The sequence below is a fragment of the Neovison vison genome, chromosome 9 (genome assembly GCF_020171115.1).
Source record: "Neovison vison isolate M4711 chromosome 9, ASM_NN_V1, whole genome shotgun sequence".
In the NCBI taxonomy this organism is placed as follows: Eukaryota; Metazoa; Chordata; class Mammalia; order Carnivora; family Mustelidae; genus Neogale; species Neogale vison.
Window position 1 is genome coordinate 45,781,954 of NC_058099.1, and position 15,092 is coordinate 45,797,045.

At 36.4% G+C, this 15,092-nt stretch overlaps 1 protein-coding gene across 10 annotated transcripts in view; it reads left to right on the top strand.

Annotated features, from left to right (window-relative positions):
* The window catches only part of ELAVL2 (ELAV like RNA binding protein 2), a 146,215-nt gene that overhangs the window by 60,329 nt on the left and 70,794 nt on the right, over positions 1-15,092 (top strand). For 4 of the 10 annotated variants that reach the window (XM_044265570.1, XM_044265572.1, XM_044265575.1 and 1 more), the window contains exons 2-3: positions 11,119-11,209; positions 14,058-14,301. In XM_044265570.1, the coding sequence (XP_044121505.1) occupies positions 11,138-11,209; positions 14,058-14,301 (316 nt within the window). In that variant the 5' untranslated portion in view covers positions 11,119-11,137. The remainder of the gene's footprint in view (positions 1-11,118; positions 11,210-14,057; positions 14,302-15,092) is intronic. The other 6 variants (XM_044265576.1, XM_044265577.1, XM_044265578.1 and 3 more) reach the window with 3 other exon arrangements.

A 15,092-nucleotide genomic window follows, 5' to 3' on the forward strand; every position in this document is an offset into this window, starting at 1 on the left:
TGAAGATGAAGCACTTTTACAGGAACCCTTTTGCAAAACCGTCAGAATAAAACAGTAACTCTGCAAAAGACAAAAGGCTTAAAAATGATTTCATGTTTAAAAGATCTGATGAGTGTTCATCATAATGGAATTGACAAGGAAATTTGGTTATTTTTGTAATATACAACATCTTAAGATAACTGCAGTTATGACTGATAACATTATACCAGAATATGTCAGATTTCTTGTCGTTAGATACAATTTCTGGAGTCCTTCTAACATATGTTTATACAAATAAAACATAAAAAAGCTTAGTATTCTTGACAGTACTTCTCATGTAATTTTTATCACATAAGTCTAATTTAACATCTCCCTTTTGATAAGGAGAGAAGCCATAACTTTTGAGATGTTCCAGGGGCCATCTGAAAAATTTCAAGTTAGTTTGAGGTAAAAAAGGCATCATTTAGAATTTGATTCTGTAAAGTTTATTAAAACTATCAAAAAGGTTTTGAAACACTTGGTCAAGTAGGATCGTAGGTCACTTTGAAATAATACTTATTTATCCATTTAACCATAGTGACAATTAAACATTTTGAATGCAAACACAGAAAGTTCAATAGTTGTAAAAACAAACAAACAAACAAAAAAACCCAACAAAACTCTTTTAAAACCTCTTTTAATGTGGAAGACTGAGATTTCAAAAATAATCAAAGACCTGAAAAAAAGAATGACATGAAACACAGGAAATTATTTTGACAAGACACAAAATCTGTGTTTTCCAGGAAGAATGCTTAAAAGGTAAAGAAAAGCCTATTACAATTTTTTTACCAGGAAATGACAAGTAGTCCTCCAAAAAACTGTCTTTTTAGCAGATGAAGGAAAATTGAGTGCTAATTTTCGCACTACTGACTTTAAAGCTTGCTTTTATAACCCTTATAATAAATTCATTTACTTTTAACCAACTGATCCAAACAAGGTAAGATTCTCTTTCTCTCTTCCCAACTTTCTATTTAATTTGTCCTTTATTTTCTCCTTTTCCATTATGAAATAACCCAGTTTTACTTTGGGAAATATATTTCATTTACCCTTAATAGAAATCCATCTTCAAACCTCATGTCTTTTCTAGCCAGAACAAACAACCCATATTCTACTTTCCTTGAATACGTAGTTCTAGTCATTTTAATTAGATACGTTAGAATTCTTAATGCTTAAAAATCGTAATTTCTAGTAAAGAAGTATACAACTGTAAATTGTCTTTTAGAATTAGCATTCTGTGGCTTGGCAAATTTATAAATAATTCCTAGAAACATATGTTTCTCATAGTAAATTTCTCAGCATGGCACAAAACATGTTTACTAATAGACCCAAAATATCTATCTCTAGTTCCTCTGTAAAGGAAGCCAAAAGTGGATAAGCCTATTTTTAGTAATTAGTATTCTTGTGTTTTATCATATTTGGAAATGATTTTGATATTTAATGATTATTCATCCTTTAATTTAACTTAGCAGAACTGTAAGATTTCAGGTTACCAAGAAGGTCTGGGGAGACTATTAAAAAAAAATTTACCTAAAAACTTTTATCTTGCTTACATTTATTTAATTTACTTCTCAGTAATCATGTTTCGATTACTTTTAAGAAATTTCATCAAACCAAGTTATTTTTCTTGCTGACAACTTTTATAACAGAAAACATGAACTTATTTGACTAATCCAGGCAGAATAAAAGTTGTATGCATTATATTCAGTGGCGATAACTTTAAAGATACATTTATTTTAATTAAACCTACAAATTTAAGTAGACTTTAATACTGAGTATTTTCCCAGCTCCACCTGAACTGGAAGAATACTTGGGTTAGTTTCTGTTACTTTTCTGAGAATTCTAGGGACACTTGAATTTGTATCAGTACTTTGTTTTCTTAATGTCAGTTACATAGAGTTCTTTTACAAATTTATGTTTGGCAGTACCATCTGGAGGTAGAAAATACACATGTATAACGTATGTGTAGGTACATATGAACATGTAGACATCCAAATACGTAGATGCAGAGATCATGTAGCTTCTATTTTAAAATTACTGCTGTCAGTCAGATATAATAATACGAAACGAAACTCACTAGTTATGGAAGAAGTTGGATCTAAGTTGTTTTTCTGGTAAGTGAGATAAATTGAGGTTACTTGCTCACATGGTGAAAGCTTTTTACTAATAAGTGTGGAGAAGACATTTAAAAGAAATTTTCATTTTGTCTAAGTTTTAATTGACTTTTTCACTTCTGTTGTAGTTGTTTGATAAGAATAATCTTCCTGAAGTTGGTCTGTTAACTTGGCAGAATTTTTTTCTTTTCTTTTTTTTTTTTTATGGTCTTGTAAACTTTTTAGAGTAGAAAGACAATTTAGACAGGATTACTAGAATGAGTACTTGAATAAAGAAGGATGGAGGAGAGCAGTAGGAGTTGGCATTCATCTTACAGTCTTTTGTTTTAGGCCTCTCTTATGTGTTTAATTTTTCGTTAGCCTTTTACAGTGAATCTTTCAATGAAGCTATTTTGGAATCCTGAAACTTTTTTTTTTTAAGATTGTATTTATTTATTTGACAGAGACACAGCGAGAGAGGGAACACAAGCAGGGGGAGTGGGAGAGGGAGAAGTAGGCTTCCTGCTGAGCAGGGAGCCCAATGCAGGGCTCCATCCCAGGACCCTGGGACCTGAGCTGAAGGCAGATGCTTAATGACTGAGCCACCCAGGTGCCCAGAATCTTGAAACCTTTTGTAGCCTTCTGCATATCAGTTAAAATAGGTATCCCATTCTTTTTGCTTAATCTGGGAGCCCTTAGTTTTTTTTTGTGCGCCTCTTCTTAAATGATCTTACTTACTGGAACATTTCTCATAATGGCCACCGTAATTCCCCTGATGGAATTGGCAGTGGTTTGGTAGGACTCTTAACTACAAGTGGAGAGCAACTCACATTTCTGTCCAGCATATCTGCCTCAAATGGGGTTCAACCCATATTTCTGCCCTGTGGTATTTTGGGGCCTCTGACCCAACCACCAACCAGGTTGGTTACCAAGCTGAGCTCTCAGGACATAACACTGTGAGCTTCTCTAATTCTAGGTTATTTTTAGTAAGATTTTGTTATTTATGTAGATATTTACAGCTTCTGGGATCATAGACTTTAAAATAAGCAAGTGTCCTGGATTGTGGTTTGCTTAGTTTTTTAGAATTTAAAGATCTTCTTTATTATTTAGTTTTTAATTTTTTTAATTTAATTTTTATTTTATTTTATGAAAAAATATTTTTTTTAGGTAAGCCTTTGGATCCCTGGGAGCCAGATGGATGGCTGGAAGGTAGATGTGCATCTGGGTTGGGAATTTTGTGATGTTATACAGTATACTTCATTGCATGGGAAGTTTCTTATGGTTGGCTGGTGACTCCAGTATTAATCCAAGGTGTTACTTAACCTGTTAGCTTATCCTAACATTGGAGTCTTTGATTTAGGTGGGAGTGCTCTGACTGCTTTCAAGTGCTTTACCTATACCCACCAATTTTTGTGCCTTTTCCCCCCAAGATTCCCATTAACAATAGCCTTTATCTACACGAACAAAATAAATATACACCTTAACACAATGGCAGTAACCAAGAGGTTTTACAGCACACCGGCCAAGAGAAGGCCCTGTTTACACCACCAGCACTTCCCAACCTGGCACTGGGAAAGGACTAAATGAGCAGATGTTAAGAATGAGGAGTGTGTACTGGACGGGGTTTCCAAAAAGGGAAATTGTGGACTGTCTCAAGGGCAAGGGACTTGGGTTCCTGGTGGAACCATCTGCTAGCACCAGCTGACCTGCCCTCAGCTAGAAGCCCTATTAGATTGGGAGCCTGATGGAGGCAGGGTGTGGTGTTCAAAGTAAAAGAACTTAACCATGGCTGTTGGGACTGGTGAGAAAGACCTAGAACTTAAGGGTTCTGCAAATACTACTCTTACGTTTTTGTTGCCCTGGATGTCATCAGCAAGTTTCACTTTGGATCTTGTCACTGCCACCAAATCAAAACGAAAACAAAGTTAAACTGAATAAACTTCAGAGATCTCACTGACTTTATTCAGCAACTCCAGAATGGGGCAGCATCCTCTCTAGCAAACAGAAAGGAGCTCCAGAGAGTGAACAAAGTGGGAGTCTTTCATAAGTGGAAAGAAAATATGTGGATTACCTCATCTTTCTTTGGAGGGACAGAAGGGGTCTGTTAGGTGAATTACCTCCATAGTACTCACTGGACAATTCCACATTTACTAGTTTTAAGGTTTTATTCCTGGGATAGGTTGACACTGCCTTTAAGTTAGGAATTAAGTCTTAGTTTGCTGCTGTGGGACATAATAGCACAAGTGTCTCCCATTTTTAAACTTTTTTTTTAACGTATTAAATGAATCAAAAAGTCATTCTATAATTAATCCATATATAAAATGAATAACTCGATTTAATATTCATAAACTCAGTTTTCATGTGTTGGATTTCCTTGTGGAGATTCCCCCCCCCCCCAAAACCCCCTTAAGACAGCTTACTATAGAAAGCCATTCCTTTGCTTAATCATCTTGTATTCTCAGTGCCCAGGTCTTAATAAATGGCACTGGTAGTTGTTGATTGAGCCTATGAAGTTAGAATCAAAACTGATTTCTTGATCATGCATTTAAACAGTTAACTGACATAATTAAAGTAGCACATTAATAACTGTTTTCTCCTGGGTATATCGTCTACTCTGGTGTCACCAGAGAAGAGTGCTGCTTTGACTCTGACTGCTTTAAAGTGCTTTACCTGTACCCACCAATTTTTGTGGCCTTTACCTTTTGGGATTCCCAGTAACAATAGCCTTTATCTACACAAGGTTAGAGTCCCTGTCTTTTTGTATCAAGGTTACTGCAGTTGTTTCTGGATAGGTCTTCCTGTTGCCAAAGTTGTGGAGTTCTCCCATACAATCATATATGCTTTATTTTTACAACTGCCACATACTGTTGTTTTGCTGAATATCTTACGGTAGCCTCTGATGGGGCTCAGGACATACTACCTCAAAATATGGCACCTTGGCATATTGAGTATCTTAAGTGGAAGGAGTTTGAGAAAACAGGAGGAGAAAGGTCACCCTGCCTACCACCCCCCTTTCCCCTGAAACAGGTTCTAAAACTCTATATGTGAAGTGTACGCACACGGTACTGGGAGGAAGGAAGACGTTCTTATCACCAGAGACAGAGAATTTGGGGCTTAGAAATTAGTACAGACAAACCTTGTTAAACCAACCCTTCTCTTTCCAGTCACTTTTTCATCAACTAATACCTCTAGCCTCAACCCCTTTGTTTTGTCAGTTCTTCACAAATTTATTCTTTACCTAAAAGGTGTAAAAGTTTCCTGCTCTGGTCACTACTTTTCGTCTTCATTTTCTTGTGAAGGCTTCCATGTACTTAAAAAAGTTTTATAAAATTTATGTTTTTCTCCTGTTAATCTCTTTGCTAGTTTTATTTTCAGACCCAGCCAGGGACCCTAGGAGGGTCCAAGAAACTTTTCTTTTCCCCTACACCTCCAAGACCCTGTAAGGTCTGGTCTTATTACCTCTTTGACCCCTCTCACTCTTACTGCTAGCTTCACACTAGATGGTCTTGGCCTGGAATGTGCCTCTTCTGGATATCCCCATGGGGAGGTATTTGTTTACTATTACATCTCTAACAAGTAACCATAATCTTGGTGCTTAAAACATTGTGAATTTATGTCTTTCAGTTTTGAAGGGCAGCCCCCTGAAGTGGGTCTGTCTGGACTTTGATCAAGCTGTTGGCAGGACTGCATTCCTTTTAGAGTCTGTAGGGGAGAATCTGTTTTCTTTTCCTTGCCTTTTCCATCTTTTTTGAGGCTGCACATACTCTTTGGTTGGTGGCTGTCCCCCCCCATCTTCAAAGGCAGTTTAGTCTTTTTCTCATGTGGTGTTAGTCTGACACTGACTCTTCAGCCTTCAATTAAAACAACTCTTCTGCTTACACCAGCCCTACCTGGGTAATACTGAATAATCTCCTTGTTTTGGAGTCATTTGATTAGCAGCCTTAATACTCTGCAGTTTAAATCCATCTTGTTATGTAACAACATATTCATAGATTTCAGAGATTAGGATATGGACATCCAGGTGAGCTCTTGCCCCCCACAGTGGCTAGTTTATATCTCCTCCAAACCCTGCTCAGAGTTCACCTTCTTAAGGATGTCTGCTGTTTAATATTGAAAACTGCCTTCTCTGCATTCTCAACTCCTGCTCAGCTCCACATTTTCTTTTATTCCAAAATTCACTTCTTAATACTGTTAGACTATTTTCTTATATGTGTTCATTAGTGGTCTTCTGCATACACCTCCTGTTGCATATGTACACTCCAGGATTCATCTTCATTACTGTATCTCAAGTACCTGGGACAGTCCTTAGCTCTTTGGAGTTGATTACAAGTGTGTTGGATGGATGATGATGGAGTGAATGAATGAACAATGTGTGAAGCTTAAGCAAATATTTCTCATCGGAGCTTTGCTTTTCTCTTGCCCAGCATGGATGCCTGAAGTGGACATAGAATGAAGGGGAGGACTTGGGACTCCTAAATTCATTTGCTTTACTCTCTAACCTCAAAGGTTTTCATCCTGCCAGCTCTTACAACTACAGGAAAGACTCTAGTTTGTCTGTAGGATCCATAAAGGGCCCACGGACAGAGAACTGTTGGTGTTCACTGCCAAAGAACATTCTCCCTGTGACTCCTACAGCTGTTTGTTGTATTGTCTCTGGCAGCTCTTGGACCCTTGTTAACCCCAAGGCCAAAAATCTGAGCTTGACAAGGCTGAGGAATCTATAGAGCTGTCAGGCAGCTAAAATGGTTATGGAGGTAGGGTGAAGAATTGACAGGGACTCTAGAACTGAGGAAATCACATGAAGTTTAAAGCCACAAACCTTTATTATTTTAGGAAGGACAAAGGAAAGTGAAGAGGTTTAAAGAAAACAAACTGATAGCTCATTCCTGTAGTTGACACATCAGCCCCGTGATTTTAGTGCTTGATTAAGTTCTTCTGTTGCTTAATTCAGTAGAGCTGAAATATATCCTGAAAATGCCATTTTAGTGGGAAAGATTAAAAATTATGATGTGGGAATGGTGTGTTTGCTAGGTGGATAGCCCCATCAGCTGCTTACCCAGCTCTCATCTGTAAGTTCTCATTACTCTGCTGATTATTTCCAGTGCTTTAGATCCCTGCCTTGTATTCCCCAAAGGAAAATGCTTTTGGGCCAAAGATTCTGGCTTTATTTTGGTAGTTTCTCTTCTTAAACTTTAGAGGCAAATGCCTTCTGTTTACCTTGTTAACTTGGCTTTTAGAGAGGTTTGTAGTCAAAGGGAAGACTTGCACTTCCCTGATTCTGTCCTAGTGCTCCTGCTACTCATGGTATTGAGAATCTGTTAGCTTGGAAGGAAGTGTCCAGACCAAAGTCACTTTATCCAAGCTAGACCTTTCAAAATGAGAGAGAAATGCTAGCTTTTAATCCTGGCGAAAGTTCTTTTTAGAGATAATACCTTTTATATTTGCTTAAACATTCTAGTCTGCATCAAATTAAAACTATTTGAGATCCATAACTTAGTTATGATGCATTTTTAAACACCTTTGTTATAAAGACCCCCCCCCTTTTCTTCCATCTACCTCTCCTTCTGCCATTTTCCTCAAGTTAGACCCAAATTCCAGATGTGACATCTCTGTAACCTTGCTGGCCAGAGGTTGGAGTACATTTATGCTATATTTTTGTCTTGGCATCCAGCTTTTATGTAGTTGGCAATTTGACATGATAGACTCTTGAAATACTTGAAAGTACACAAGTGATCACTTAAGATAGCTTTTCTTTGTTATGCTGTTTAACAAGAATTTGGATTTTAGTGGATAAGCGTGGCTTATGGAGCATGCCAGAAATTGAATGAAAATATGCTTTCATAATTATCTCTGGTTTGAAATACTTGAAGTGGAATAGAAGAAAGCTACTAAGTTTGCATGTGTTTAGGGAGGTCACTGCCCTTTCATGCTCAGCTTTTTAAAAAAGAATAACTGTTCTTGTCCTTAGGTATGTTTTCACATGCTTAGTCTATACAACCAGGGATATAGATATGTGATGGGTATGGCTGGGGGCCTTCCAGGCAGATGGAATTGCATGAGCAAAGCCAGAGAATGTATAGCTTTGCATTTATTGCAACTGTTTGAGGGACAAGGAATGGTTCAGATTTTTAGTTGCTTGAATATGTGGGCTGGTAAAAGAAGTTCTAGAGGGTCTCAGATGTTTATACTGTTTATAACAAGTAGTCTGTACTTAATTTGATAGACAACAGGGAACTATCGTAGGTTTAAGAAAATCTATTAGGGAGTAGTAGTGTTAGTGTGGATTAAGATGATGAAGGGCCTTTGGGAAGACTATAGTTCAGTGGTTCAGATGTTGAAACATGAGGCCCCAAATTGGGTTTATAACTGTGACAGTGGAAAAATCCAGGAAGATGGACAGGCCTCACCAGGGGATGTGCAGTGGTCCCTCAGTGGTCCTACTATGACTTTAAACTGCAAAGGCCTGTTCCCCAAATCAGGTGGGATCTAGGTCTTAGAAAACGTTTTTTTTTCCCTTGCAGACTTTGTACTTAATGAGAATTCTCAGAATAGATTTAGGATGTTTTTGATTAGCAGTCTGTCTTATTTGGTGGTTGTCTGTAAGAGGTTGAACTAGGAAGGAGACTGATGAACCTTAGGTTTCAGAACTCTGTATTAGGTGGTTTGGAAAATAGGGACTTTTGTTTTCTCTCATGTGACCAGAAAATTTTTGGTACCAGGTAGACGAAATCAAGCAATAACATTGGTTACCTAAAATCCACTGCTATAAGAAAATTTAGAAGTTATAGTACACAGAAGGCCATTTAAATAAAAAAGGAAAAAATGAACTTAAAAAGTTTTTATGGAGTTTTGGAAGTAAACTGTGTGGATGTGAAGACATTGAGGCTTGCCAGGCCTCCCCTCCAACCCCCCGGAAAATCATGATTCCACCAAACACCTTATCATTATCTCTTGGAGCTCAGGGAAAGTTTAGAATATTCTAGATTGAGCTATGCCGAAGTGCCTTTCATAAATTACTATGTGGAGAGTAACAGGAGAAAAAGGCGTCTTAATTGGCATAATTGATGTCTAAATTAAGATGTGAACATATATTAAAATATTATTTTTTAAGCTTTAAAATGAATGCTTCTGTGTTGCTGGAATGTCCCCCCCCCCCCCCCGAGTTTCAGAGTCAATAGAATCTATAAATAGTGCAGGCCGTGTTGTCTGTGGTAGATTGAGTAGAGCAGAATCGCCTGTCCTTAAGTGAAGGGGAAGTAGCTTTACATTTTTAGTAACTGAATTGTTGGCCAGCATAAAGGTAAGGGCCATGTGAGCAACTTATTTATAACTTTCCATCAAGGTATGTGTCTGCCCTCAAGCAGAGAAACTGTCTGGGGTGCTTGAAATGTAAAAGTGCAGTAGATTCATTTTCCATACACAGCCTTCCTGGCTAGTTGGTGCAGTAAAGTGATTGTTCACATCCCTGGGGCTGTCAGAAGGAGGGGTGTCAGTAGATTAGCTTATTAGTGTCGCCTCCTGTGGAATAGACGGGACCAAGGCCATTAAATGTGAATCTGTGGTTTTATGTAGTGAAAAATGTTAGATACCAATTCCCAAGGGTATTCAGGACATACATTTAAGCTTGGTTTAAACTCTTGGGTGTGGTCCTACCTATTCTACACATATGGTCTAACCACAATTAGGTTCTTGTCAAAATATTTCATGGATATAAAAAACACTTTATTTCTTCACAGGTTTAGTTCAACTATAAGTAGGTTTTTTGCTTTTTAAATAAAAAACATGGAATCATGTTTTATAACACTGAATTATAACAGTGGGAGAAGGGAGGAGGTGTAAAATATTTTCATGGCATCCTGTAAAGAGTATGTTAAACCCTTTTGGTAGATGCCAGAAAATGGAATCCATTGTTACCTGTTACTTGTTACCTGTTAATGTCATCACTCGCAACAAGAGTATTTCACTTATCAGCCAGGTTTTAACTCCAAGGATGAAATTTTTATAATCCTAAGTACCCAAGTAAAATATGTTTTTGGCCCTCCTTTGTTACTCATTGTCTATTTTCAGAGACTGAGTTTTTCTGAATATTCTGTTGACAATTTAAAGGATCTGCATATATGGCTAAAATGTATACTTTGGCTTTTGTGCCAATATTGTGGCTCTGTTTAGTATTTGGGCAAGTTGTAATAAGTGGTAAATGGCTCATTAACTATATTGGAAGCCTCATAGCAGCACTAATTTCAAATCGTGCTGCGTTTACAATTTACATATTAAAAAACGTTCACTTGATTTCGTTCAGGGACAAAGCTGACATCCTATATAAACATTACTCCAAACAATCCTATTTATTGGTCCAATTATTTCAATTGAAAGATGCTGGTTTACTGCCTCTTAGTATATGTGAACAATTCTCAGTGAAACTGTTAGAGATCAGTTGGACGGTGGTGGCAAAATAACCTCACAGGGTTTCGATTCACTTTTAATTTTAAGTCCCAGGATTACGGATCATTTATACTATAATGTAACAGTGTGGGCAAATATAGTTTCCCTTTAATGCCTTTCTGATATTTTGGGGAAAGGATGCTTTTATGCAAAGCATTCACTTATGAATTGCATGACTGCCTTTTCTCCCTATAAATTTCATTCACATTTCCTTCCTTCTCCCACATCCTTAAGAGGCAGGACAGCATGCAGTGTTTTTGGTTCATTTTATTATTTAAAAATTTTTTTGAGATGTGGTTTAAGGTAGTTCTTCAGGATAGATGTCAAGGTAACTAGTTAATACTGTTTGAAAATCAGGCTCTTAATTAAAAATGCTTAATTTGTGCAAGAAAACTACATGTTAAAATGAATTTGGAAAGATTAGATTGGAATTGCCTCAAATTCAATTAAGCCACACTGCATGGACGTGCTGGGAATATCAATACAATCACTGTAAATTTTGTACAAACTGATTTGTTGCATTATCTTGCTCATCTAACATACGGTACTTTTTGTGTCCATATTGCAGACGGCAACTCCAAACTAACATGGCAGTCAGACTGTGTGATGTGGCTTCTCTGCTTAGAAGTGGTTCGTGGGCAGCAGAGCCTTGGACTGGGGTCTGTGGGATTTTTCTTAAATTCTGTAGGCTACTTTTTTTTAGCATGTTGCAGGAGTGCTGAGGCCATACCAAACACTTGAACTTTTCATTTGGCATACTAATTATTCTTACGTTTAACCTATTGCGGTATGGCCATCATTAGGACTTAAAGCACATTGCAATTTTAACCATAGTGGTACATGTAGCATCAGAACCATGCTTTTCTATGTAACTTTTTATAATCTAAATTAGGATTTAGTGCAGACTCAAAGAAAAGAGTGACAAGCTTTTTTTTAAAGAAACAAAAAAGTTTTGGTATGGTCTGAATACTAAGTTACCGTAATTCTTTACATTCTGTTTACTATGTATTTTTTTGGTTACTAAATTTTGAAGTTATTTACAATTCCTGATGCTCAAAAAAAAAAAAATTGTTGAAATTGTAAATCTGGCTGAAAATTATTTGCCCAGTAACTGTTGAAAGAGTTTGCATTCTGTGAACAGTTGTGTTGAGCCTATCAATGGAATATGCATTATTTGTAAAATATAGCACATTAGTATCATTTTATTCTGAGCAGATGGTCCTATAGCTGAGAGATGCTGTAATTTTCAGCGCACACAGCCTACTGCAGCTGTTCACTTGAATGTTGGCTTAGGAGCTCATTCTTGCCACCTGAACATGGAAATAAATGTGCAATTAAGTGAGGAGTGTTTGTTGTCCTTGCTAAATCCTGCTAATTTCAGTCAATGAACAGTTTATATTTCGCATGCCATCCCAGTGAGTTAAATCCAGATCTCATATTTGGGGTTCATATAGTTTCTACACATACCCTAATTTTTGAACAGTGATTTGTTTTAATTGGCCTTGGCCACTCTCGCAACTCATTGTTTTCATAAATGCTGGGCAAAGGTTAATCCCATAAGAGTTTGCTGTGGAAAGTGACCCATAGCTAATATCTACAGAATGGAAGTTACGCTTTATTAGGAAATTTGAAAACTCCTTTCTCAGTTTCAGATAAAGTTGTTAATTACAATAAAATGCATGTCTTGAATTGTTTCACTTTTTTTTTCTTGCAGATTTCTAAAGATTTCTTTATTTTCCCTTGTTCCTTTAAGTACTGTAAGAAGAACACTTACCCAAGAGAGGTAGCTTGCAGCTTGTGCAAAGAAATACGCATTTCTTTGAAAAGGAAATGCAGTCATGGAGGGTTTAGATTGTTTGATATTTGATAGGTAGTCTGGATTTTGTCTATTTTTTTTTTTTTTAATCATGATAGCATGGATTCTTGCCAGTCTGACCAGTCTTAATCTGGTGAGTTGACCAGTCTCAATCTATCCTATGCTGCCTTCTTTTATAAACATCTCTCGGCAGTCGAGATTTCTTCCTGTATGTAGGCTTATCCACTATTGTGCCCTTTCATTTTTCTTAAGTAATATGCTTTTTAAAAGACTTTTTTTTCCTCTTGTAACACTCTTTTCCTCTACTTTGCTTTTTAAAAAATTTGCCTCAAATTCTTTGCCTTTTATATGTTAGAGAGCTTCCCCCAAAACTAGCATTCCATCAATTCAGAATTGTCAGTTTTGAGAAGTAGTTCTTTGTGGAGATGAGAGCTGTATTGAATGAAATAGGAAGGATAATTCTTTCACTGATGCTTTGATTTTTGGATTCCCCCGCAATCTTGGCTGACCAAAGTAGATACCTTTTGGAAGATGGTTCTAGAAAATTTGGGGCTGTGGTTTGTAACTCTTTTGCTCAAAGGTCATAGCACTGATTTGTAGAAACTAGATCCAAATTTGCTTAATAAGTAGATTTTTAGAATAGCCTGAACAGTTTGAAGCCATTTTCCCCAAATCTGCTACTTATCCTGTATTTGGAGTTTATAGGTACCTTATTACTTGCATTTCAACAGGCTTATGTGCTCAAATGAAAATTCCTTGGGCTGGTCTGTTTGCAAAAGTTGAAATATTTATGTTATTGTTTTGGTGACCTGGATAGGTTTTTATTTTTTTTAAAATTTTTTTATTTTTTATTTTTTTCCCATTTGTAGTTAGAATCAAGGCAAAATGCCATATTGAATTGTTTGGGGATTCTGTTTTGATGCTGTAGATCAGTTGCCTTGTTGGTGATCTTTAGCTGGCAAGGTTGACAAGAATAGCTTGTTAGATTCTACAAGGTACGCTAAGTACTCATAGCTTCTTTTCCAAGTTATCCTACAAATCCTTTTCATGCCCTAACATTTGACATCTAATATTTTTTCTTATTTCTTACCAACAGAAGAGGTATAAGATACTGTCAATCAAAAACATTTTCAATATGTAACCAAAACAGTACATGTTGACAAATTTATATTTTTAAAGTACTCTTGCCTCCTTGATTTTAAGTTAATGGATGTATGTCAGTTTTAGAATATTGAAACTCTTAGGCTAACTGAAAATCTCTTTAGAGTTTGGAAGACCATTTTTTGATTTGTCTTTTGGTAGCATGTTAAGCACTTCTGTTTCGTAGAATGATTTTAGTCAGGGTTTAATTCCATGCCCTTTGGTACTAAATTTCCTTGAGTGTTTGGATACCGCAGGTGAGTAAGGGTATGTGAATAGACCCAAAATGCGGTTCTAGAGAATGTTTAACATTTAGAGTGTGCTTTTTTATGTGCATGTATGGAATATGTATGTGAAAGTATAATTGTGAACTTAACTTGACTAGCTTAATATAAAGTATAAATTAGCGTAGGTGTACTTTTTGTTGAAGCTTTATTGTAATTTTCAGCAGAATGACTTGTATTTAGTGACAAGTATTTACATTCTTGGTTGGAATCTCTAATAGTTTGTGAAATATGAATTCTGACATTTCTTGTTTTCTCTGTTTTTAGCAGGTAATTGCTGCCATGGAAACACAACTGTCTAATGGGCCAACTTGCAATAACACAGCCAATGGTCCAACCACCATAAACAACAACTGCTCGTCACCAGTTGACTCTGGGAACACAGAGGACAGCAAGACCAACTTAATAGTCAACTACCTTCCTCAGAACATGACCCAGGAGGAACTAAAGAGTCTTTTTGGGAGCATTGGTGAGATAGAGTCTTGTAAGCTTGTAAGAGACAAAATAACAGGTATGCAGTTTCATATGTGTTACTTACCTTTAAAGGATTATGTTTCTTTTGTGAGAAAATAATAAGTTTACTGCCTGTAGATCATTCGGTGCTGCAGTTTTACCCATCTAGGGATTCTCTGTTACTGACTACATTAGCAGGATGAAACTTAGTTTTAAAAGTTTTGTTTTCCTTTTAAAGCATAAAATATTTTTATGGACAGTATGTATTATAACTAGACTATTATATACCATATACTGTGCAATAACATCTTTGAAAAATGTTTCAGGAGTGTGTGTATGTCTGGGACAGAAAGTATCATGTTAACCTTCAGTTTTTAGTTTCCTGAGCTTATATGATTTAGCATTTTTACAGTGAGATATAGGAAGTTTATTCTGTTTTGGAGAAGGAAGAAACTTCTTAAAATGTCCTTTCCTTTAAGTCTGTATAGTTCTGCTTTTAATATATATTACAGAGTAAATAGTAGTATTCACATTGTCAATGTATAAATACTTGCACTGATATAATTTGAGTGTAGCAAGATCTTATGTTCTGTTCTTTGACAAGGAAAGGAAAAAGTGGTGTATGGGTGTTCTTCTTATCGTAAAGATAAAAATGAAAGTCTGGGTAATTTGAACTTTGATACATTTTGGGTTTTGGGTAGTGGAGAATAACCTTAGTATTTTGTAAGATTCAACTAAATATTTAGAATAAGCCAAAGTCTAATTGAGCATGTTCTTGGGAATGTTTCTTGTAGGAGTTGTTCTGAAACAATGAAAATGTACAAAGTTAAGTGTAGAAAGACTTCACTT